Source organism: Antechinus flavipes, chromosome 1 (genome assembly GCF_016432865.1).
Source record: "Antechinus flavipes isolate AdamAnt ecotype Samford, QLD, Australia chromosome 1, AdamAnt_v2, whole genome shotgun sequence".
NCBI classification, from domain to species: domain Eukaryota; kingdom Metazoa; phylum Chordata; class Mammalia; order Dasyuromorphia; family Dasyuridae; genus Antechinus; species Antechinus flavipes.
In genome coordinates this window covers 242,722,428-242,749,619 of record NC_067398.1, presented here as the reverse complement: position 1 = coordinate 242,749,619, position 27,192 = coordinate 242,722,428, and the positions used below count along the sequence as shown (strand labels likewise).

Genomic DNA, 27,192 nt, shown 5'->3' with positions numbered 1-27,192 from the left:
CCTTTGCTCCAAGTTAGGTAGTTTTCTAATGCACTAATGTAAACATTTTGTATTCTGGTTTTTTGGTTGCTTTTTTCTCTTCTGGTCTATGAACTTGTTCATGATAATGACTGTGTTAGTAAATAGATTGGAGTGGTTTGCCTATCTTTCACCTCATTGTGACTTACCTAGGGCTACACAGTAGTGAAGTTTCTGAGGCAGGATCTAAGCCAAGTCTTCCAAATTCCAGGCTGGATACTCTACCAGACCATTTTAGCTGCCTTTTAGTTTTCTCCTAGGTCTGGAATACTCTTATTTACCAATATTGAATTACATAGTTCAACTCAAATACCATTTCTTCCAGGATATGTTGATATCCTTTGCTGACAAAAACCTTACGTTTCAGAGGATACTTTGCATGGCTCCGTAATGCACAAATTCAAAATTTTGTATTCCCAGCTCTACTAGCCTGTGAACTCGTTTATGACAGTGACTGTGTTAGCTAAACTTTTCTTTTAAATGTTCTCTAACATCTACCACGATGGTCTTTATTAATGCTTTTCTATGTTGGATATATTTTGGGAACCCCATAAAACGCCTGTCTGTAGCTGTTGATCTACCCCCAGTGCAAATCCAATTTTCTGCCCCCGATCTCTAACGCTTTTTCTAACTTGATCCAGAGGCCGGGAAGGTGAGGACTGGGGACGGGATTTCACGGTGCCTGCCTTGGGGATCATCTCAGGCTACAGAGTGGAAGATGACGACTGCTTTATGGAGAAGGCTAGGGAATGAGTCGAGTTGGGCCAATAGTATACGGAGAACAGCTCTGGAGGTTCGGCTGGTTGAAGTAAACATTCTGGCCACTTTTCCCAAGCCTGAATTTGAATATGCGACCCTCACGAATCACTGGCGAACCTGAAGGTGCTCAAGAACAGCAGGTCCAGAACCATCTACTTCTCTTGCCGCTTCGTAACTGGCAAGAGGCGCAGGAGCGCTAGGACGCGCCCTCACGCATGCGCCGAGCCCCAGTTGGGCTGGTCCATTAGATAGAAAGGGGGAGGAGGAGAAGGGGCGTGTTATGTAAAGAACAGAACGAGCGGAGACCTGGCTGGAGAAACTGGCGGCCATGCTGACTGTCCAATGGGAACGCGCTTTTCCGCTCTTCCTTTCTTCTTTCCCCGCCCTTCGTTTCTTCTCCGCCCTCCTCCCGCATAGATTTCCGCTTCAGCCGGCTTTGGTGAGCTATTGCGGCTTCTGTTGGGTCAGTGGTGTGCGGAGGTTCTGTCGCGTGCCCTTCGTCAGCAGCTTTCTGGTGAGGGCCGTTGGCCGCGAGTCTCGTGCGGTAAACCCGCGCCTGGTCTCCCTCCTGCCTTGTGTCCTTAGGAATCTCCCTCCCTTCCCCTCCCCCTTTCCCTCCACTCCCGGCTGGCCCGGGGGAACCGTTGCTCTGAACTCAACGGCGGCTCCGCCGGACTCTCCGCCCGGGCCGTCTCCGGAGCCCGGAATCAGCGACGTGATGAAACACCTGCCTTATTTCTGCCGGGGCAAGGTGGTGAGGGGCTTCGGACGGGGTTCCAAGCAGCTGGGCATCCCCACAGGTAAGTGCTTGGGAACAAGTCGGGGGAATTGGAAATCCCTTACGAGAGGTGTCAGCCAGCAGCCCCCCAGTGCTCGCGCGTCCCCGAATCACAGCGCATCCGGGCCGAATTGTAGACGTGATCAAATCCACCTTCCTCATCTCCACGGTACCCTATCACACTCCGAGGAAACAGGCTAGACCATCGGGAATCACCCTGTAGAATCTTAGTCTTTTCTTCCTCTTCTTACCCTCCCTGGGAATCACCCTGTAGAATCTTAGTCTTTTCTTCCTCTTCTTACCCTCCCTTTCCCACCCCACCCCCAAATATTTCACTGGTTTAACCTGACTCGGGCAGAATCACAGTGGGCTTTCCCCGGCGGAAGAGCCTTAGAAATTGACCAAGCCAATCCCGTGTTTATCTGCGCGGATAGGTTAAAGCCCAGGTCTGCCTGTGGGAAGCAAGCACGCAGCTGTTTTTGGGCTCTCCCTCCATACTCTTGTTTTGGGTTTTATTTTTTTGCAATCCAATTGGGGATTAAATGACTTGCCCAGAGTAACACCATTAGTAAAGTGTTTTGAGGTCGAATTTAAACCTAAGTGCTTCCAAACTAACTTCCCCCCCTCCTCCCGGTTTACTTTTTACTTGGAATTGTGATGGATTTGATGCACTTATTGAGCCGGCCTCTGAACTTGTAGCTCTTCTGGGAATAAGATAACCTTCGGTCTGTTAACTTCCCCACCCTTCCGCACCCACACTTCGGCATCACAACCTCAACACCAGGAGATATCTCAACACAAGATAATATTTGGCCCCAAGGTCATTTTAAGAATTTGACATAGGTTTTCTCTGTATCAAGGACCATATACTCAATAGTATGTTGTTGAGACCATTAAGAAATACTCAGCAATTATTATACCTTATTATTTTAAATTTGATATAATGGTCACACCCCATTTGATATAATGGGGTAGACTGGAGCAGAAATAAGTGACAGAGTACTTGAAGATTTTCAGATTATTTTATATGCATTGTCTCCTTAGTTTCATAAGGACCCCTTGAGAAAGGAAAAAAGTTATTCCCATTTTACTGATGAGGAAACTTGAGAAGTTAAGTGATGGCCATGGTTACATAACTAAGCTGTGGTAATATTTGAATTTGAGTATAGTATAGAATTTGTTTCTTTTTGGGACCAAAATTGCCACTTAAGTATCACGTCAAATAAAACACATTTATTTATGAATATTAGAGATCCGATTAATATTTATGAAACAGGTAAAAATTAGTTTAACACAAGTGAAAGTAATTTCCTCAGATCAGAGTAAGCTTCACAAAATTTTTAGTATTTTTAGTGTGATAATACAAATGAGAAGGCAGAATAGATCTTTTTCTTTCTTCATCCAGAACCTTGCATTCTTAAATATCAAAACTTATATAATTATACATTAACTTATTAGTTGGAAGAAATCATTACATCTGATACATTCAGTGGCAACTAACTACCCAAAATGCTTAAATCCTTTGTGGCACTCCTGCTTGACTCTTCCGCCCATTAGTTTAATCCTCAAGTAAGGCATAGTTTTAATGTTAATCTTTGCAGTCCTGTCTTATTAAATATTCAGAGCATATGAGTTACTGGTATACAAAGATAAAAATAAAAACGACAGACCTGGTTGTCCAGTAACATATTCATCGTGTTGTAAAAGTGACAGAAGTAGTTCATCACCAGATTGGCCACAGAAAATTGGCTTGAGTGTAACAGGACTTTAAGGACTGCTTAAAAATCTATAGATGGAGTAGTCTTTAAATTTTTGATGGTTCAAATTCCATCACTGATTAGTTTCTGAAAATGTTGTAATTAGTATAATAGCAATGTTATTAATGAAACGTAGCCTCCTTTGAAAGAATATAGTAGAGCTAACTTTACTACTTAGGAATTCCCTAATATCCAGTTTAAAATCTACTAGAAATGATGTCAAATAATTTTGGATCGTATTTTTTAAGTAAAATAAATTCAAGGCTGAGGAAGACTTGACCCATCTTTGCCAGGGGACAGACCTGGTTTTTGATCTCTGACTTGTTTAGTAGGCATTATTTGGCATTTATCTTTGATAATTAACAACCTAAGAGGAGGGGAGGGACTAAGTCTTGACATAGTGCCTACTTACTGTGCTAGGCAATGTATGATTTTTACATGTTATCTCATTTGAGAAGCTCACAGTGTATAAACAATAATTATTGGTTGGAGTTATCAGCTACATATGGCTCTTTGTATTTGTAAGGCTGGTGTGAATATTTAATGTAGAAAAATTCTTCTCACATTAACATTCATATCATATGCTTTTATTCAGCTAACTTTCCTGAGCAAGTAGTGGATAATCTTCCACATGATTTATCTCCTGGAATTTATTATGGTTGGGCCTCTGTTGGAAATGGAGATGTCCATAAAATGGTTTTAAGTATAGGATGGAACCCATACTACAAGAATACTAAAAAATCTGTGGTAAGGATTTTATTTTTATTTTATGCTTAATTCTGGAGATCTTGTTTGTATATGCAAAAAAAGGAGGAACACTTGTTTTCTTAATCTCTAATAATTTTCCTAAGGATTTATGTTTCTGATATAATTAAGGAGCTAAGTATTTTGCAAAGGATAATATAGAGAATTTGGGGAAATGAGTATTCTTTTTTTCCCCCAGTAGATATAATAGTGTTTATAGAGCTAAAGACATCATCTTGTTCAGGATATCGAAAACAGTATCCAAAAAAAAAAAAAAAAACCTGCTCCAAATCATTCTAAATGCTCATCTTACATTCATCAGAATGGCGAAGTTGACCAAAAAAAAAAAAGAAAATAATGATGTATGGAGGTGCTACAGGAAAGAAAGCATTTTCATTTATTCTTGGTAGAGCTGTGAATTGTATAGCCGTTCTAGAAAGCAATTTGGAACTAACCAGTCCCTCAATAATTGTTATATTCTGTGCATAGGATCTAGCAATATTGTTTTCAAGTCTATGCCCCAGAGAACAAAGAAAAATGTTTGTAGCTACACTTTTTAGTAGCAAAAGAAATTGAAATTAAGAATATCCTTGTAAATTGGAATAGTTAAATATTTTTGTATATAAATGCAATGGAATACTTTATACCATAATATGTTCTTCCACATTACTTTTGTACATAATAATGTAAATCAAAATAACAACTTTGAAAGGCCTAAAAATCCTGATGAATGCAAATATGAACCATTATTTCATAGGACCAGTGTTGAAGTGTACCTTTTGACCACCTGACAAAAAAGTTTTAGATTCATGGTACAGAGTGAAGATATTTTTTAGATAAGTCCAAAGCAGGATTTTTGAAAATAGCCTTTTTTCCCCCAAATACATAACAAAAATAGTCTTCAGCCTTTGAAAAATCTAGTCCGAGATTTTTTTCCTCCCTCCACTCCCTCCTTAAGACAGCAAGCAATTTGATATCAGTTAAACATGTGCAATTTATCTAAACACATTTCCATATTCATTTTGTTGTACAAGAAAAAAATCTGATCAAAGGGGAGAATACTATGCTTTGATCCACCTTCAATATCCATAGTTTCTCTTTAGTTGTAGATAGCACTTGCTATCACCTCATTGTTGAAAAGAGCCAACTCCATGGTTGATCATCACATAATCTTGTACAATGTTCTCTCAATTCTGTTCACTTAGCATCAGTTCATGCAAGTCTTTCCACCCCTTTCTGAAATCAGATAAAAAAAGCTGAGCTCAAGCTCATGCTGAGAGCTGCTCCAGGATTTGAATCCAGGTCCATGATTCAAATTTTATGCTCTCTGCACTGCATTAAGTAAATCAGGCAGCAGACCCTATTACATTCGTATACCATAACTTAATTGGCCATTCCTGAGCTGATGGATATTCAATTTCCAGTTCCTTGCCACTATTTAAAAAAAGTGCTATAAGCATCTTACATGTGGTATGTCTTTATGATCTCTTTAGTATCTGCTTTTATTCAGCTAACTTTCCTGAGCAAATAATGGATAATATTCCACATGATTTATCTCCTGGAATTTATTATGCTTGGGCCTCTGTTGGAAATGGAGATGTCCATGAAATGGTTTTAAGTATAGAATGGAACGCATACTAAAAAAACTGGTTTCCTTATTCATCTGTAATAATTTGCCAGTAGAAATAATGCTGGATCAAAGGGTATGCACAATTTGATAACCTTTTGGGCATTGTTCCAAATTGCTCTCCAGAAAGGTTGACTCATTTCAGTTTACCACAATGCATTACTGTCCCAGTATTCCCACATTCTTTCTAATAATTATCTTTTCTTGTCATAGCCAATCTGAAGTCTGAAGTGGTACCTTAAGAGTTGTCTTTATCTTGGTATAAGGTGTTAATTAATGTTGGGTAGTGCCTAGTTTATGCCTAGTTTTCTAATTTTTCCTATTTTTGTCAAATAGTGAGTTCTTATTCCAGAACTATAGTCTTTGGGTTTACAGGATTCTCCCCCCACCCCCACCCCCCTTTTTTTTTTTAGTGATATGAAGTGGGAGGGAGAGAAAATAAATTTTTTATCATTAAAAATAATAATTTAAATCCTGTTCACAAAGTTCAGGTTCTATTGTGCTTTTTTAAAATGAACAATTTCTAATATATATATATACATATATATATATATATATATATTTTTTTTACGTCATAGGAAACTCACATTATACATACCTTCAAAGAGGACTTCTATGGGGAAACCCTTAATATAGTCATCACTGGCTACATCAGACCAGAAAAAAACTTTAGTTCAGTTGGTAAGTTCTTAAATATTTTCATTTCTTTTTTGCTCATAGAAGAATGAATAATGATATCTTTTAGATTTCTTTTCATAAAATTAGAGAAAATTAGAGGTAACCAAAATTAATATTTGATACATTAAGAAAATAACTATATGTCGTGGTTTTTTTTACATCTTAATTCTACAACCAAAGCTACTCCAGTTGGTACTTATCTGTACCTGAACCATAATTGATGCTGAAGAAGAAAAGTTATTGTTTGATCTGTAGATACATATCTTCTAGGGAAGAAGCTCAATAATGGCATATAAAGTGTTGCCAATAGTTTTTTCCTATACAATATTAATCAAGACTTAAAAGAACAATTAGAAGGCAATTACAGTAATACAAAAAATCTAATCTTATGGTTCTGAAGTGTTTTTTGTGTATAATATATTTGATTTTTACTAGGCATTCTAAGAGGTAAATACTATGGGTATTGTTGTCCCCATTTTGTAGATATTCATTAATCCAGGCATGGTGTCATTGGGGCTTGTGCTGGAGTAGTGATAGTAAGATCAAGAGGGATCTCATTTTAAAGTTATACTTCTTGAGTTTGTTTTTCATTCTATAATGAATTTATAGTGTTTTTTTCCTAAATGACTTAACTTCATTTTATCTCCTGTTGTCACAGATGCCCTTATTTCTGCAATTCAAGATGATATTGAAGAAGCTAAGAGACAACTGGATTTACCAGAACATTTGAAACTCAAAGAAGATAATTTCTTCCATATGCCAGAAAACAAAATAGTGAATGGCCACTGATAAAAAGTCATTTTATTTACTTGTTCTTTTTCCCCTTTGTATTCCACTACTCTATATCACTGCTGCAGCCTTCTATTTGATTAGCTTAAGAAAATTTTCCCAATAGCTGTGAATTTATATAATTCAATGTAGTTGCCATTTTATGCTTAAATTAATGTTACATTAAACTCATCATGGCAGCAGTACCAAAAAGGTTCATTTTAAAAAATCAAAGATTTTTGAGAAAAAATGTTGGAACTATAAATAGAGAATCTTTATGAAAGACATAGTAAAAGCAGAGCATAAACAGGATCTTTTTTAATGATGGATATTTGTATATAAGTAAAAAAACTGGCTCAACCAAGTCATTTGTTGAAGATGAGAATAGAAGTCATGGCTAGGAATTTCCAACTTATGCTAGAAGACCTAGATGCCATGGAGAAGTGAAATGTGCATTGTGAAAAGCTTTGGCAGTTTAATAATTTGAAAGGTATTTGTTTATTTGTAGTACAATGTTTTGTTAAAGATGGAATATTATGAAACTTTTTATTTAGAATTACTAGAAATAAGTTTGTTATTGGGGTCAAATTATTGCCTGTTTTCCATTTTATATTTTCATGCCCTGGATTATAAGGGTTTAAAAAAAAAAACAGTTCAGAACTATAGCTCTCAAATTTTCATGTATTTGTTGTCCTTTCATCATAAATGTTTATATTCAAAATTATTTGAAGCTTCTTTTACTCCTTAAATTTTGATTTCTTTCTATTCATAATCTTTGCAATTTATGTATAGTGTAATATCTAGTCCTTTCCCTCTACTACCATTAACTGAACAATAATAGATGTGCAAAGATGATTGGATTTTACTTTACAAGTTTAAATATTGCAACTCACCCTAGTTTTTAAAGTAACTCATTAAAGTTAGGGGGTAGTACAATTAACCAGTTGGGTAGAAAAAGCCAAAGTTCAGCTAATGTTTCCCAGAGGGAAAACATTTAAGGGCCAATTAAATTATAGAATATATTTTAAAAGTTATTTAACTTATTTTAAATGTAATTATGTATGTTAAGCATGTATAAATTCTGCTGTTGTGCAATTACATTGTTAATGCCAGTCTAATACTTGTAATTTGATTTAGAAGGATTATAAATTAAAACTTTGTTCAAATCTTTTACATTTTATTCCCATGTACTTTCCTCTTTCTAAATAAACACCTGCACTTTTGGACCCGTAAGTTTTTTTTAATTAAGAAAATTATTAAGAACATTGGGATTTTAGGAAAATGTACTTGGAAATAATTTGCTTTAGGTCCTTCAAATAACCACCCCTAGTTTATAAACGAAAATAGAAAAATAATTTAGAATAGGTCTCAGCCACCCCTAAAGCACTTTTAAACTTTTTTATAGGAACTTAATTGTGTAGTGCCTTAAAGATCAAAATATTCAGTAGTAGACATTTTAAGAATGTTAAAAGAAAAACAAGTTCAGGCTTATAAGTAATGATATAATATTAATGATAATCCCTTGAGGAAAACTACTGTTTAAAAAAAATGCAAAAACTATGAATAGATGACTCATATAAGTTTTAAATTACTTTGTAAAAGACTTATTTTGACAAAAATAAAAGCAGCTCATGGGATTATTTTATTTTCCCTGTTGTAATATTTTAAACACCAGCAACTCAATGATTGTCTAGTGATAAAATCTTAAGTGACTTTACAAAGTAAAAATTCAAAGGAAATAATTATAAAACAAAACATTTGCCCATGCTTTTTGTTAGGATAATTGTAAAATAACACTATTTGAACACTATTAGAACTTGTTACATTTGTGAACTCTGAAAACTTTTTTTTTTTTTTTTAATTTTAATGGTGAATAGCTTTTTGTTGGGCATCGCCCATTACTTTTTGATTTGATGTTTGAACTTCTAGGGTCTGGTTATCAAACGTTGATAATGTAGTACAAGAAATGTTATAAATGAGGGTGGTGATAGTTTTGATTAATTAAATGTTTATAGAAATTAAAATAAATTTTCAGTGTTGTCCTTTTTCTCCTAGCTAAATTTGAACTTTTTAGTTTGCATCTAATCTATTTGTGTTCACTGTAGTTTTTTTTCCTTTTATTGAAACATTACCTTATTTTAAGACATTGCAAAGTAGCTTTGGCATCTAAGCTATTTTAGGATTGAGGCACTAGCAGCTGGTAAGAGAAATGAGTCTAGCTTTACTGTCATACTCATAAAAAAGGGACTTCCAGAGGTAGCTTCATCAACTTGAAGCTGCCTCTTAAAATTTCCATCTGTTTTGGAATCTGTCCTTTCGGATGTGTTTATATATTAAAGTTTGATGGTGACCTTGTGTCAGACCTCCATGGCCGCTCACCTTTATATTGTAATAGCCTCTGGTCATTCTAGATTCTCCAATCCATCCTCCATAGAATTTTCAAATTAATATTCACAGGATCTGATCATATTACTTTCCCACTCAATCAATAATAAGGTAAACCACAAACTTCTGTTTGACATAAAGTTCTTCACATTATATAGTTCCTTGTCTTTCTGAGTTGATTATAACTTACTGCCCCTTATACACTGCTCTGGCCTACTTACCATTTCATTTGCTATCTCCAAGTGTTTGTATAAGTTCTTATTTATAACTCCCCTCCCTTTTGCATCTTAAAATCTCTGGTCAAGGATCATCTCTGAAATGCCTTCTCCTACAAGATTCCTTTTTTGATACTCCCAGTTAGTACAATGAAAATGCTTATATTTTTGTTAACTTGCATTTACTTGTCTCCAAATAGGCTGCTTTCCTCAATGGAATTTTAAAATGTATGATAATGTAAATTGTCAAAGTGGAAGGGATTTCAACCTATGAGGCTGTGGAAAGGCAAATTTAGGAATTTATGGGTTCATAGAATTGGACCTTAAAGTCCTTTAAAGGTAAAGAGTTTTGAGTATCTGGGTAGGAATGATGGGAAGTAATAGATAAGAGATGCTTTTATATGCTAAAAGAGTCTCTAGACACTATCTAGTTCACCCACTGAAGTTCTAAACTATTTTGAAGGAACTTTGATAAGTATTTGAAGATGTTTCAACAATAAAATATTTACCTTCTTGAAAAGCCAGCAAGTTTGTTTTTGTTTTTTTGTGTTTTTTTTTTTTGTGTTTTTTTTTTTTTTCCCCAGGCCATATGTCCCCAGGTGGTCTTGTCATAATGCCAGGAATAAAGCATGTGGTGCTTATTTCATTTGTTTGGGTTCCTGTTGAGGTAGATAGGTATTCAAGGCTCTCTGACTCAATTATCTCACGCTTTGTGCCACAAAGCCACAAAAACAATTTGTATTAACTAAGGACAAAGAAATGGAAACATTTTATCTTTATTATCAATAATCATCTGAAAAGTTGAGTCAAAAGTTAATTGTAAATGTTTTGTTGGACAGTAGATAGGACACAAAAAGAAACTGAAAACTTTGTTGTTGAATTTGACTTCCTGATCCCATTGAGGATTTTCCTGGCAAAAATTGGAATGGGTTGATATTTCTTCTTCCTGCTCATCTTCCAGAAGAATTTGAAGGAAATGGTATTGATTTGACCTGGTTCACATAGATATCAAGTGTATCTGAGGCTAGAATGGATCTTGAGTCTGACTTGTGGATATCTAACTTCCTTAAAACCATACAAAAAATGCAACAATCCTCTGAGGCAATACAAATCTTCCCTTTATAGATATCTGATCAAGAGTTTATGTAATTTGCCTAAGATATTTGAACAAATACATGTCACTGCAAATGTTCAAACTAGGGAGCTTTCCACAACACTGCTTAGTACTTCATTAAGAAAAAAAAAAAAAAAAGATATCTGGGGATAGGAAGATTTGGACTCTGGTGTAAGTAAACAAGGTTACTAAGAAAAAACACAAAAGACAAGGCATAATGACACAATAGTTGTGACCTCATAGCTTTTGAATGAAATCTATTGGTACCAGATGCGAATTAAACCTGGAATTAAATCCCACCCAATAGATTTAGTTTCCAATTGGACACTTAGTGTCCAATTTCTCTTTTCATAAATCTTGCCATGGAAAAGTGAAACTACTCTTAACCATTTAATGTAAGAATTCAGGCATTTCATAATTCAGTCATGGTTAAGGGGAAAGATAATTTATTGACATACTCAGGAGGTTAGTGTGTGAGAGGCAATATATTGAAAGGACCCTACTTTGGAAAGTAATGCTGAGAGTCGGCATATAAACATAGCATTAGGGACAAGTTATCTGTGAAATTGTATTTGAGAAATTTGGGGCTCCTCAACAAAACAATTTACATGGTTTATATATATAAGCCATATTTAGCAATTAATGAGTTCTCACACATGTGTTTGTATACATAATTCTGAGAATGTCAGTTTTTTCCCCCTAATTTTGGCAAGAATTTCCTTAATCACTTCCTTCTATGCACCTCTAAAGTATTTTGGATGTGGAGAAAGCTTCTGATCTGGCTTGCTATTCTTAGTGTTGCAAAAATTCATTGTTCTGTTTTTGAAATTCCTGGAAACTTTGGGCCAACTCATACCCCATCTTTTGGTAAGAATATTGAAGCCAAAGAACATACTTATGTATTATTGGAGAATCTGTTTAGTACAGATTTAAAAAAAATTTTTTTTTATTTTAATAGCTTTTTATTTACAAGTTATATGCACGGGTAATTTTACAGCATTAACAATTGCCAAACCTTTTGTTCCAATGTTTCCCCTCCCTCCTCCCACTCTCTCCCCCAGATGGCAGGATGACCAATACATGTTAAATATATTAGAGTATAAATTAAATACAAAATAAATATACATGTCCAAACCATTATTTTGCTGTACAAAAAGAATTGGACTCCGAAATATCATACAGTTAGCCTGTGAAGGAACTCAAAAATGCAGGCAGGCAAAAATATAAGGATTGGGAATTCGATGTAATGGTTCTTAGTCATCTCCCAGATAGTACAGATTTTTAAAACATTTTTAAAATTTTTTAAAAATTGGCAGCTGAAAATTTTCCAATATTGCTTCCTTTTACAAGTTTTAGAGCTTGAAAGATTCTAAACAGGAAGAAATAAAAAGAATTTGTAGACCAGGTGATAGACTCTTGTCAAGGAGTAATCTGAAAAGCAAAATTTATCAGCAAAAGACTGGTCACTGATTTATGTTTTTGACAGCACTATATGAAGGCATCTCTTTAGTTATGCAGGGGGTGGAGATCAGCTGTGGTAGAGGGAGTAGTCCCACAAATTACATTTCAGATCTTTTGAAATAGAATTAAAAATTAATTTCCATAAATTTATGTGTTGGGGAAGGATGGGAAGGAGCAAATTGTTCATATAATACTAGTTATGAAAAATTCACTACAACATTCAAATGTACTAATATTAATGGCCAAAAAGAAAAAGGAGAAAAAAGGCTTATTTTGTCCTTGTCAACCCACTTCATAATGTTTGATGTACTGGCTCTGTTGGTTTTGAAAATTAAGGAAAAAAATCAAGTATAAATGTGGCTGCATCTTTAAAATCAGTGCAACCTGAAAAGGCTATCTCAAAAGTATCTAGTCATTTATAGTCTTTAATGTGGTAGATTTCTAGTCATTTTAAAGCCACCACATATATGGTTGGAATCTCAGTCAATAAACATATGGATGGATTTTGTGCTTGTGTGCCAAATTTAAAAAAAAAAAAAAAAAAGGCAATGTCTGCTTTGGGAAAACTTATAATCTAATGGGGGAGGCAATATGTAAACAATATATAAACAAACTAGATCCAAAATGAATAGGAAAAGTATCAACATGGAAGATGTTAGAATTAAGGATTAGGAAAGTTTTGTAGAAAGTGGGATTTTAATTGAATTGAGACTTGAAAGAATCCAGGAGATAGAAATGAGAAGGAAGAAAGTTTCAACATGGGAGATGTCTGGGGCAGATACACTGGAGTGAGGGAGGGATCTAATTGAGTAATAGTAAGTGAATAAACTAAGGAAAGTTAAAAACCTGAGTGGCACAGTGGAGCCTAGGAATCAGGAAGATGATCTGAGTTCGAATGAGGTTTCAGACACAACTAGTTCTGTGACCTTGGACAAATAAGTCATTTAACCTTAGTTTCCTCATCTATAAAATGAGCTGGCACATCACTCTAGTATCTTTGCAAGGAAATCCTGAATGAGGTCAAGCTGAGATGGACATATCTGAAATGACTGAAAAATAAATGTAGAATCTAATGTTGAATTCATGGATTAGATCAACATAAGTCAGTATAGAATGGAATGTGTTCTCTGCAGAGTTTTTACATCAGGTATATAATCAAGAAATTTATCTGAAGCTAAATGAAAGACCCACATGACATCAGAAGTGAAGAACAATTGGCATAAACTGAAGGAGAACTGGATTCTAATTCTTCCTCCATTATTCACTCACTCTGAGGTCTTGTGCAAGGAATTTATTAACCTTTTGGATCTCAGTAGCAATATCAGAGTAGTATTGCCTTCTATCACATTATTTGACAATCTTTGGCCAACAACCTGTGGGATCATTTTAAGAAAACAATTTGAGGCAAATTAAATCAAACTAAGTTTCAAGTCCTACCCAGCAGATTGGGAAAGATATTAGAAGATGGGAAGAGCTGATGTAGGTGTGGTTCCATTGAAACATTCTGAAAAGCAATTTATAATAATGCAAAGAAAGTGTGCATATATTCTTTGCTCCACAGATCCCATTTCCAAGAAGATTGGAAAAAAGATGCCTTACACAGCCAACTATTTCTAGACATTTTATATATAAAATGTGTATTTGCAATAGCAAAGAAAAAGAAAGTACATACCCATTGGCTGGGGGCTAGCTAAATAAATTATGACATGTTTAATGGAATAGATAATGAATGAATGGAATGGAATATTGAGCCTTAAAATATGACGACTTATGAACAATACCAAGAAGAATGGAAAGACTGAGCTTAACTCAGTGCCTGGCACATAGTAGGCTTTTAATAAATGCTGGCTGACTGATCGACAAAAGAGTTTAATGAACTGATGCAAAGTTGGAGTAAAAGAAAAGAGAAACAGTATATACACAATGACTACAACAATGTAAACGGAAACAAGAAAATATGCTCCCCTTCCAAAAAAAAAAAACAATCCAAACCAAAACCCTGAATGCTGATACACACTGATTGGGCTATGTTAAAAGAGGAGAGAACACACAAGTTCTGCAGAAATGTGAAACATAATGGGTGAAATGTTATGTAGGCTGTCAGATGTGGTAATATGTTGAGTTGTAGAACTCCTTTCCTGCTTGCGCACCTCCTTGTTTATTCTCTGTTACAAAATGTTTCTCTATATCAGAGAGGGTATAGAAATCTGTTTGGAAAGGAAAGTATCACAAATAATTTCAATACTTTCAATCTGATATATTCAAATAAATTGTCAATGCTGAAAAATGTCCAATGAAATTGATTTTTGTGATCAAGATTTCCTGAAAAAGCTTAACCCATGCCAAGTAGATAATAAAATTAAAAGGCCAAAAGAGCCTGGAAAAAAACTTTAGCCAGCAAATAATTGCTCTCCTCACCAAATGAGAGACATGGTAACCAAAGATATTACTTTAGAATGCAAACTCATTTATTAAACAAAAAACTACAAAAAAAGGATTACTAAAGATCTAGGAGTCAAATCACATGATAAAACTACAAAACCCAACAAAAACAAGTGAATAGAAAGGTTGAGCTGATGAGGATAGAGGAGAAAAAAGACTGCTAGATCCTGGATTTGAGTAGGTCTTTAATCTGGGCTAACCTTTAATGGCTGGGATTAGCCTAAACTCCCTGAGGCAATCAGGGAGAAACACCAATTATCTTGACCATTTGATCTTAATTGAGTCTTTTATTCTTTAAGTGAACTTTTATTACAGTCCCATATCCTTGGTTATGCTTTCTTGAAATAATTTTTTGCCCTGACAAAACCATCATAACTCAACAGTTACTGTATCAAAACCAAGGTATAATTCCAGTCCCCCAGATTATATTTCCTCTATAAAAGAACCTACCTATGGCTCACTAGTTCACTAATTCCTTTTTAGGGTTAGTTTGTTTGCCAAGTGTCAAAATGGTTAACTCCCTAGAGTTAGCCTGCCTTAGGAGTCTAGGGTTCATTAGGAATTTGCCACACCTTAATGGCATCTTCCCCAAGTTAATTGTGAATTCCACTAGAGAATTTGTCTTTCACTTTTGTCACTTGCTAAAACTTTATTCCCTGCTAAGAACAAAACAAAACAAACAAACAAAAAATACAGTCTGTTATTAGCAGCATAATGAAATCTTTGCCCCTTGATTTGGAAGTTTAAGCCTACAAATTCTTTTGAAACATCTTGAGACACTGGACCATAACGCCAATATACTTTTGGGGTCTGTACTGCCCTTTCCTCCACAATTTGTGGTCAAATCCCTCCTTTTGATGGCTTGTAAAGGGAGTCCTGAAACCCCAATATATTTGGGGAGTTCAAAACTCTCATCTCATCTGGTGGCTAACCTCAATAGAACCATATAATCTCAAGAACATTCAGTAATGAAATTGGCAACAAATATGTGGCAAGTGAATAAATGTGTCAGTATTCCAATGGCAAGGTTTTGTTTTGTTTTTTTTTTAATCACCAATGACAATGAAATCATGGTATTTGGATTTTAGTACTCTAGTTTCCAGAGGGCTATTGTGAGAATCGGTATAAAGTATAAAGGGCAACATATTTGGAGTCAGGAAGCCTTGGATTCAAATTCTGTCTTAGACTCTTAGTATGATCCTGGGCAAATTCACTTAATCTCTCTAACTCCATTTATTTGTAAAATGAAGAGATCGGATTTCATGAACTGTTGAGTTACCTTCCAGCTCTAAGATTATAGGATATGTTAGGATCATAGAACCCAATACGATTTTAGCTGCTGTTCTATGCACTAACGCTGTCCTTTTCTCTGTCTTTCTCTTTCTGTCTCCCTGTCCTTGTCTCTCTCTCATTTCTCTGTGTGTCTTTATGTCTCTGTATTTTTCTCTCTCTTTCTGTCTCTTTTAGTCTTTGTCTCTCTGCATCTTTCTGTCTCTGTCTCTGTCTCTCTCTGGGTCTTTCTCTTTTTCTGTGTACGTGTCTTTTTGTGTCTCTCAGTGTCTGTCTCTGTCTTTCTCTGTATTGCTCTGTCTATGGGTCTTTCTCTTTCTCTCTGTGTCTCTCTGTCTCTGTCTCTCTGTGTGTATGTCTGTCACTCTCAGTCTTTCTCTCTGTCCTTGTCTGTTTGTCTGAATGATTTAATTAGAACAAAAGGACTTTTTACTTTCCATGTCATACCTTTATCCAATCACACTTTTCCCCCATGCATACTTTATCTGAGATTGTCCAAACAATGCAAAATCTCCTCTCAAGTCATCCAATTTCCTGCTCTGCCCAATTTTTTTTCTTGCTTTTCTTTCTTTATATAAAAATTTGCCTCACTCTGCTGGGTTGCCTGTCTCCCTTAAAGCGAAGTCCCATAGGGTGCATCATCCTTTACCCCATCCTTCATTTTAGAAGAGGACCAATGACGTCACAGGGTAATGTCTTGACTTGCACATCAATTGGTTTTAAGTGAGGCAGAATTTCACAATTATCAGTCTAACTCTCTCTTTTATACTTATTGAAGTCCAATAATAGAACAAAAATCAGGACAACTGGCTATGGCCTAGGATACAGTGGGTGACTTTAATATCTTCAATGTCTGGCTGTTGCAGCTGTCATCATGGCCACTGAAACAAAATGGTCTCATCACCCCCTTTCACCAAGGGAAATGTTCATATGTTCATGGTAGATCTGTCAATATTTCTCATATAAGGATCTTTGAGATTATTGTATGTTGCATCCTGTAATGACCGCGTATTTAAAATCAGCCGGAGTCAGGAATTCAGGTTAAGGGAAAAATCTTCAATATTTATTGAAGTGAAGAGGTGAATAAAGATTGCAATAGCAAATATAGGCAAGAAAGATTGCGATAACAAATATAGGCAGTTGCGACAGGAAGCCAGCTAAGAGAGAGCGACACGAGCCGAGCCAACCGTGGCAATGGCAATCCCAAAAGCCTCTCCTCCCCTTCCTTTTCCACTCCCCTACCTCCACCCACCAAAATCGTCATTTCCTATACAACACATCAGGACTTGCACAAAGAGTGGGTGGGGGCCATTCTTTCTCCAAGCTTATATATTAATAGAGTATGGTCCAATTACTATTTAGCCTCATGTGCTTGGGACCTCAGTGCATCAACTCAAGCCTCAGCCCATTACAGCATCCTGTCTTGCTTAGGCTAATGTAGGGTCTTTGAACTTGCTTCTATAATGCCGGAGAAACTGAGCAAGACAGAGGTTAGAGATCAATTTAATAGTTTATTAAATGGAGAGATATACTGGGACCAAATGGATCTTGAGCATTAGACAGCAAGACTCTTGACCCGTCCACCAGGTCATCAAAGTGTGGCTCCTGAGGTGGACATTTGTCTGTAAGGCTAGGCCTGAAAAGGGATGGGGTTAGAAATGAGGAGGGAGACAAGTTGGGGTGGAACAAAGTCTCAGTTTAATGAATGAAGAGGGTCTAGTTAAATACATTTCTGAATGGGGGGTTGCAATGTAAAGAATGTCACACCAGATGTGTGGCAGACATCCTGGAGCCTAATCGTTATCTTCTTCCTGGGCTGATAAGGCCAATTTCCTGGGACACACATCATCTTGTCTCAGGAGTTTAGGATGTATAGTTTGTTTACGATAAGGTTTTAGCTTCAGAATTTATGTGCAGGCAATTACATTCTTCTTTAGCTCTTTGATTCCAAGGACAAGGTCTCTGGCATGTCCCCCTTTTTATTTTATTTATGCACGGGTGGGAGGCCTGTCTTAGGCTATGTGGTTGGTGTCCATATTCAGTACCCAAATAATCCAACCTTAAAGGCCAGGAAAAGGCAGGACCCCTGTCTTAGGCTATGTGGGCGGCATCCATCCCAGCACCCCAGCATCAAATTTCCGGGGTGTGCTTCTGGAGAACGGGCCCACAATAATCCCGTCATTGGGTGTTCTTGCAGCCAGAGGGTATGATGTTCCTGAAATATGGGGCCACAATAATCCCGTCATTGGCTCACCCACAGCCGGCACAGGGGGACTTCAACCGAGTCCACCATCTGCGATACCAGGGGTCATTCATGACCATGGTAGAAAATTGTAAAGCTGCACCAGGCTCGTCGATGCTGAGGTTTTCATGAGAATCTGCCTTAGGAAGGTGTTGATAGTAGATTTGAACTTTCTTCTGAACAGCTGCATCAACCTGAGACTTAACAAAGGTGATTAGTCGGGAAAAGGCCCAAGGGCCGAAAGATATTAAAAGAAGGATACCAACGAGGGGTCCCAAGAGGCTTGGGAGTAAGGTAGTGAGCCAAGAGGAAGAGGAGAACCAATTTTCATACCAAGACTCCTGTTGTTCTCGGTCTTTCTTACGTTTTTCTAGACTGTCTTTTACTTTCTGAATGCTATTTTCCACTAGGCCAAGTTTGTTTACAAAAAAACAGCATTCCTCTTTTAATGCAGCACAAAGGCCTCCTTGGTGTAAGAACAACAGGTCTAATCCCCTTCTGTTCTGTAGAACCACTTCTGCTAAGGAGGCGACCGAGTCTTTGAGATGTTCTAGACCTGTCTGAAGCTCTCGGAGATCTCTATCTATAGCAGCACTAAGTTGAGAATATTGCTGATTAGAGGTGACTAGGGAGGCTATCCCGGTACTGGCCCCCGCTAACCCAATTACAACAGCAAGTGAAATGGCGGTCAGGGGTTCCCTTTTGGACCTGGCATGGGGGGAGGTGCCCGTGTTCCAAAAAGACAGAAGGTCCTCAGGCGGGCAAATGGTAATGTGAGGGAGGAGCGTGACGAGAACACAAAAGTCATGGGAGGAGATGAATGTTTGAGAAGGGACAAAGGTGGTGAGCCCAGAGGAACAAGCGAAGTAAGACCCATTTGGGGCAGCCACATATATGTAAGAAGAGTTGATTTCTATTGTTGTATTACAAACAGGCTCAAGGGCGAGAGGGAGGGGTTGTCGCGGAGTTGTTATACAAAACCCGAGGCCAGTAATCTTACTCAGAGTAAATCCTTTTGTTGAGCCTGTGTTCCATCGGAGACTAGAGGGGCTGTTGGTAAATGTCAGGTCTCCTCGGCGGGCTATGCCCTCATAGAAGGGTGGCATGGCTGAGTAACAGATCCAGCATTCCTTTTCTCGGGTGTAATTAAGATTGTGGAGAGCATGTGCTGAGGCGTATACAAGAGAAAGTAATAACTGAGAAGAGGACGAGGGACTAGTAGGTAAGGTAGGTCTGGGAATAGTAGAGGCAGGAGGTAATTTAGAGGATACAGGGACCATAGAACGGGGGGTTCTGAGGAGGGGGGGGTAGATTTCTTTTTTGAGCACGGTGTTGTGGCCTATGGTTGTTGTTGGGTATTGGCTAGGAGCTTCCTTCCTAAGTTTTATAGTGAAGGATAGGCCATCATCATTCCGTTCTTTGTACAGTCTTAGGCCCCATGAGACACCCCGAGTCCATTCTCTATGTTTTTTGCCTGAGTCAGTGAATTGGATACGCAGGGGGTGACACCATCCTGCACACTCTGGTAAGTTTGTCCATCCTGCACTTCCCGGTTTGTGGTGCGTATAGTTAGCATTTACAGTAATAAAATCCCACGAGGAAGAGGGACCCCAATGAGTATCTCCTGTTGTTTCACACCCCCAACTACGGCAGTAATAATCAGCTAAGCCACCGCATTTCAAATTCCAAGAACGGTCTCTATGATAACCGGGGCAGACATAGAAGGTGATCGTTCTCAACATGCTTCTCCTGCTATGCGCACCACAACCTCCCCATGGGTCAAGACCAAGTCTCCCCGGAGGGGAGGGAGAGGAGGGGGCCTTATGTTGGTCATAATATCCTTCTAAGTCCCAATTGGCCGGAGCCCCCAGGGCTAATTTACAAAGGTCTGGATATAATATGGGCCACCAGACCTCGTGAGTTTAGACGTACTCCAAATAACATCACCTGCGCCATTACTGACTGTCCAAGTATAGTTCATGATGGTATATTGTGCTGTGGCAATTCGAACTATGTCCCAGGCCAGGAGGGGGATCAGCAGGGCGCAAACCGGAGTCATCTGAAAAAGAGCAGAGGAGAAACATAACCTCAGGGGAGGTCTCTGGGTGAATTAAGGGGTTTTATTAAGCGTTCTGGGAGCCATCTAGCATTTTGAGCTTGGGAGTCATAAATACAGGCATGTCCTTTCCCCATATAAGGACAGGGTCTGGACCATGCCATTGGTTGGTTATTGGGTGTCTCCACTTTGCTTGCGCATAATTGTTTGCTGTGGAGGGGTGCCAAAGGCGATCTGCTGCAGACTTTCCTTCTGCATCAAGAGTTAAGAAGTTCAGCACAAAAAGTGCATGGGTAATAAGGTTTTAGAATTGCCAGCGCGAGGATATAGAATTTCAGTGCCTGATTGTAATTTTGAAATCATCCTTTTCAGAGTTTGATGGGCCCTTTTGACAATACCTTGGCCTTGAGGATTATATGGAATCCCTGTAATGTGTTTGATACCCATGTGTGCACAGAATTGTTTAAAAGAGGTACTAGTATATCCTGGCCCATTATCGGTTTTAAGAATTTTGGGCTTAGGTGTGGTAGCCAGAGAAGCCATGATATGATAGATAACATGCTTAGAGGCTTCCCCTGTCTGTAAGGAGGCAAAGATAAATCCACTAAATGTGTCAATAGAGACATGAATATATTTGAGTTTACCAAAGGATGGGAAATGGGTGACATCCATCTGCCAGAGGTCACCAGGGATAAGGCCACGGGGGTTGATTCCTAATTGTTGTTCAGGTAGCTGGACTAAACAGCCTGGGCACTGTTTTACAATTTGTCTGGCTTGTTCTCTTGTGAGCCCAAACTGCAGGCGGAGTGTTTGAGCATTGAGATGGTGTAACTCATGGGCCTTAATGGCCGCAGCCACAGGAGGCACGGGGGTCATAGCTGCTGCGATAGTGGCATCCCTGGTCGCTTGATCAACAGCATCATTGCCTTCAGCGAGAGGACCCGGAAGGTCAGAATGAGCCCTGATATGACCGATAAAAAAGGGTTCTGTTCGATCAAGGATGAGCATTTGGATTTTTGAAAATAAAGGAGAGGCGTTGGTGGAGGGTTTGATATAAGGGACAGTTTCAAGTAAAGGGATAGAGTTGGCAATATAGGCACTATCAGTGTAAATATTTAGGGGACCCGTAAATCTTTCAAAAGCCCAAATGACCACAGAGAGCTCTACCAATTGGGCTGAGGCATAGGGGGTTTGAAATGATGTAAGTTTCCCATCTGCTTTAACCGCTGCTTTACCTGTGGAGGACCCATCAGTGAATATAAGGTGAGCATTCTTGAGTGGAGAAGTCCTAGTAATGTGGGGGAAAACCATGGGAGTGCGTTTGAGAAAATGAATAAGCTTGTCTGAAGGGAAGTGATTGGAGATAGTTCCCATGAAGGAAACGGAAGCCGTTGCCCAGTCATCACTATTTTGTTGAAGCCATTGTATCTGTGTTGTTGTATATGGGCAGGCAATATGATCGGGCTCTTTCTCGAAGATCTTTATGGAGAGGATTCGTCCTTCTTTCATGAGGTCTGCAGTTAATTGGAGATAGGTGGGGAGAATTTTGTTGGATGTGGCAGGGCCATGAACCCAGTATAGAGGACATTTTTGCCATAACAAGCCCGTGGGGGAAAGAGTGGTGGGAAATAAAAGGAGCCAGAGTGGGTCCTGTGGGTTGAAATAGCCAATTTTCTGATTGTCAATAGCCTTTTCTACCTTTTTTAGTGCGATTTTCCCTTCTTGTGTCAGATGTCTGAATGATGTAGGGTCAGAATCGCCTTTTAAAATGTCAAATAAGGGTTTTAGGTCTCCTGTGGTGAGTTTCAGGTAGGGTCGTAACCAGTTTATATCCCCCAATAATTTTTGGAAATCATTGAGTGTGCAAAGATTGTCAATACGAATCTGAGCTTTTTGGGTGGTGATTCCGTTAGACTGTAGTTCAAAACCAAGAAAAAAATGAGGGGAGGTCAATTGAACTTTTTCAGGAGAAATATAGAGGCCCCTGGCTCCTAGGTCTGAAATTAAGTTCTGAGAAATGATGGACAACTCCTGCTCCAAGGGGCCAGCAAGGAGAATGTCATCCATGTAATGGATTATATACAAGTGAGGGTATCGGAGCCGGAAAGGGTCAATGGTTTGGGCCACATACTTTTGACAAAGGGTGGGGCTGTTGGTCATGCCTTGGGGAAGGACTTTCCACTGGAACCGCGGGAAGGGTCCTATGCAATTGGTGATAGGGATAGTGAAGGCAAAACGTTTAGAATCCTCAGGGTGCAAAGGTATGGAAAAGAAACAATCTTTGAGGTCAATAACAATTTTATGGAAACCGGCAGGAATAGCTATGGGGGCGGGTAGCCCTGGTTGCAGGGGGCCCATAGGGATCATGGTTTTATTGACGGCCCTTAAGTCGTGGAGAAGCCTCCAGGTACCTGACCTCTTTTTAATAACAAAAATGGGTGTATTCCATGGGGAGGTGGAGGGTACAATGTGTCCCGCAGTAAGTTGTTCTTGAACTAGTTTTAAGGCAGCCTCAAGTTTTTCTTTAGGAAGAGGCCACTGGTCAACCCAGACGGGGCTGTCAGATTTCCACGAGATTTTGTCTGCCTGGAAGGCAGGGGGACCAGTGGCCCTTATGAAAAATGGTGCGGGAAGCCGAGGCCAGCGCGCCCAAGTTTGGGTTGTAAATGTAATGGCTGAGTGTTGCCTTGATTATATTTACCCAACCCTTGTTGGGGGAGAAAGCCTTGGGCAAGCATTTGCTTAGTGACGACAGAGTTAGGGCTGCACATGATAACCCCCATTTGTGAGAGTATATCTCTTCCCCAGAGATTAATTGGGAGATTGGGGACTACAAAGGGGCAAACCGTTCCTTTATTGCCCTCTATGTCTTCCCAGTGCAGTAGCTGAGAAGACTGCATAACATTGGAGGTTTGGCCTATGCCTTGCAGATGAGTAAGCGACGGCTGCAGAGGCCAGCCGAGGGCCAGTGGGTGGTAGATATAACGGTTGAGTTGGCCCCTGAATCTAAAAGGCCTGAAAAAGAACGTCCCTGAATCTTAAGCGTCAGTGTGGGGCGCTCTTGAGATAGGGCTTTAGCCCAGTAAATATCTGAGGATCCAGGGGTAGACCTTCCTCTTTGTTCTGATAGTGCAGGAAAAGTGGTGTCAAGAGGAAGGGGCAAGGCTTGGGCTAAGCTCTGATTGGGTTGAATATCAATGGTGCTATTAGCAGCTGAAGCAATGATCTTAATTTCCCCTTTATAATCATTGTCGACCAGTGTGGGGTGTATGATTATCCCCTGAAAGGTGGAGGAGGCGCGGCCAATGATAAGAAAAAAGGAGTTAGGGGGTGGGGGCCATAGGTGCCCGTGGGGATGGGCTGAGGACCCTCCTCAGGTTTTAATATTGTGTGGGCGGTGGCAGACAAGTCCACCCCTGCGCTCCCTGCAGTTGCCCGGTATAGTTGGGGGAGGGCAGGTTGGTCCCCGTGGCTGGCTGTGCAGATCCTTGAGGGGTCCGGGGTTGACCCCACTTGCCGTTTCCCGAAGGAGGGGGAATAGGATTCCTGGCCATGTCATGTGTGGATCGGCAAGTATTGGCCCAGTGAAAGCCCTTTTTGCACTTGGGGCAAGGGGTGGTAGGGGCCGCGCGATGGGCAGGATTAGCGGCGAGGTTTGTTGGACATTGTTTAGCAAAGTGTCCTTCCATGCCGCATTTGAAACATGTTCTAGGAGCCCCGGGATTTTGAAACGCGGCGCTGATAGCCAGGGGAACTGCCTGAGACGTTTTCGTAGAGACAGGGTCAATATCTCTACAGAGCTTAATCATATCATTTAAGGTTTTTTCCCTCCACTGACCATGAAGCGCGGCACGGCAGGGTGCATTAGCATTCTCATAGGCTAATCTCTTAACAATTTGATCATTAGCTGCTTCTGCTCCCAATGTCCGTTCAGCAGTTTCAAGCAATCTACTAACAAATTCAGAAAAGTCTTCTTGGTTTCCCTGCAAGACTTTATTTAGGGGCGCGAAGGGTGACCCTGTTGGAGGGAGGGCCCTCCAAGCGCCGGTAGCAGCCGCAGCCGTTTGTGCCAGAAGTCCCAGGGGCAAGTGCCATTGTTTAGATTCAGCAGCATATTTGCCTTGGCCCGCTATCTTATCAAATATCCACGATTTTGTGGAAGCAGTTTTGAGGTTAATTTTTTGAGCTGCTTCGCATCTATCAAAAAATTCGGCTTTCCAGAAGAGGAACTGTCCTCTAGATAGTGCTGCCTGAATCACTCTTATCCATTCTCCGGGTAGTAAATACCCTCCTTGTCCGATTGCTTCAAGAGCAGACAAGGTGAAGGGGGCATTAGGGCCATAAGTCTTCACTGCTGAATGCAAATCTTTTATGCTTTTGAATTTTGTATTTTTGAATTTACCACCTTCTCCTTCATCAATTTCAGCTTCACTATCATGATCACTACCTTCTGTTATTCCCTCTTCTTCCCCCAAAGCTTCCGCCTCCCCTTCATCCCCACCTTCCTCCTTTGTCTCCTTTGATGCTATTAAAGTTTTCTGGCTTCTTAACACAGGAAAAGCAAGCTGTGCAGGGGCGGGGTTTTTAATTCTTGTGAGTGAGGGGGGATTTTTCTTATTCCTCAATGGTCTCCCTGCTTTGGGTAATTGTCTCTGATACCCTGACACAGGGAGGGAGAGAGTTCTTTTTAAAGATTGTTGTAATGCCGAGAGTTCGTTCGTCATTTGTAAATATTGAGTTTGTAAGTCTAGAACTTCTCGAAGGTTTTTTACTCTTTCAGTTAAGTCTTGCCTAGCTGTAGTGAGATCAATGACCAGGGCATTAAATGTCGGAGCGGTAATAAAAGGCAAGTTGTGAGGAGGTGGAATATACCCTGCGGCCTCGCTTTCAAATTCAGCAACGTCTGAGGCGCTAAGGGCATTCTGAGTTTCACTTTCCATTTTTGCAGGGAGTTTAGGTTCGGCAGCAGGGAAGACGGGGTATGCGAGATTGCTTTCTACGGGGGGAGTCCCTTCTTTGGGAAGTGGAGGGTAGATAGACTTGACGGAAGAGATCTCAATGATCCCTGACTTGTCGGGAGGGGTCTCAATGATCCCTGACTTGTCGGGAGGGGTCTCAATGATCCCTGACTTGTCGGGAGGGATCTCAATGATCCCTGACGAGGACTTGTCGGGAGGGGTCTCAATGATCCCTGACTTGTCGGGAGGGATCTCAATGATCCCTGACGAGGACTTGTCGGGAGGGGTCTCAATGATCCCTGACGGAGGTTGCAAAGACGGCTTCCCTGTCTTTTGGAGAGACTGGGTAGATGCCGCACGAGACAATGGGCGGAGACAGGACTCTGCAGAGATGAGTAACTGTCTTGGACCCCCGTCAAGGGAGGCACATTCTACAATGTCACTGATCAGTTTCCAATAGGAAAGAACCTGAACGGGTACGGATTCGGGCCCTTCGGTTTTCAATTTGTTATTAAGGTCTCGGCCCACCTTTTGCCACTTAGCAGGGTGGATTTCAGGGCCGTTGATAATGAACCAGGGACAGGCCTTATCAATGAAAAGAAAAAAACGGACAAGATCCTTTTTTTTTGATTTTTACTCCTCTTTCTCTAAGGCTACCTTTGAGATCTTTAATGAAAGCCTGTTATTTAGATAAGCTAGTCCCCATGGCTGCGGCAGATTCTTACTCACCTTTCAGTTGCGGGGCTCTCCGTGGAGCGGTCTGCGGGGCTCTCTGTGGAGCGATCGATTGCGGGGCTCTCTGTGGAGCGGTCTCGTAGCGGGTCCGGACGGATTTCTTCTTAATCTGCCGGGCAAATGTCCAGCCTCGGGGCCCCATGTTTGGGCGCCAAATGACCCGTCCACCAGGTCATCAAAGTGTGGCTCCTGAGGTGGACATTTGTCTGTAAGGCTAGGCCTGAAAAGGGATGGGGTTAGAAATGAGGAGGGAGACAAGTTGGGGTGGAACAAAGTCTCAGTTTAATGAATGAAGAGGGTCTAGTTAAATACATTTCTGAATGGGGGGTTGCAATGTAAAGAATGTCACACCAGATGTGTGGCAGACATCCTGGAGACATCCTAATCATTATCTTCTTCCTGGGCTGATAAGGCCAATTTCCTGGGACACACATCATCTTGTCTCAGGAGTTTAGGATGTATAGTTTGTTTACGATAAGGTTTTAGCTTCAGAATTTATGTGCAGGCAATTACATTCTTCTTTAGCTCTTTGATTCCAAGGACATGGTCTCTGGCAGACTCTTTTATGGGATAACAAGAACAATGACATAATGGGGGAGGTACCTGGGATGATACAATGGAGGAAGGTACTGGAAAGGCTACTGATATTCTAATGACATCTAAAATGGATAAATCTTTATCCTGTCAAACATCAAGAAGGAATGTTTATAACCTAAAGATATAAAACCTTTATATCATCATTTAAGAGGGAATGATTATAGCCTGGGGTTTTGGTACTGAGCAACTGAGGTAAACCTTATCTCATCAAATATCAAGAGAGGAAGGTTATAATCTGAGGCAGAATAACTAAATAGTACAATGGGGAAACTAGGTCAGGACATCAAACGGGAACTTTGGCACAACACTTCCTTGAGATAAGAAGTTCTGTTTTGACATGCAATATGTAATGTGTATACTAAGCCAGAAATAAACATCTTGATTACTCTTCAGAAGGTATAAAAAGCTCTTAGATCAAAGCTGTTAATTCACATTTCTTCAGCCAATAAGGTCAAGAACAGAGCATGCATAAAAAAAGTACCAAAAGACAAAGTGATTTCCTGAAGGAAACTAAATAATTGCTAGGTACTACAGCACAAGCAAGACTCTTCCACTAAGGACAGATATA

General features: G+C 39.6%; 1 protein-coding gene across 1 annotated transcript; it reads left to right on the top strand.

The window, feature by feature from the left end:
• Window positions 1–532: 532 nt before the first annotated feature.
• RFK (riboflavin kinase) lies at window positions 533–8,362 on the top strand. Its single transcript, XM_051998581.1, has 4 exons — window positions 533–1,577; window positions 3,908–4,059; window positions 6,262–6,364; window positions 7,020–8,362. Exons 1-4 carry the CDS (start codon window positions 1,106–1,108, stop codon window positions 7,148–7,150), a joined length of 858 nt encoding a protein of 285 aa, XP_051854541.1. The 5' UTR covers window positions 533–1,105; the 3' UTR covers window positions 7,151–8,362.
• The last annotated feature ends 18,830 nt before the right edge of the window (window positions 8,363–27,192 follow it).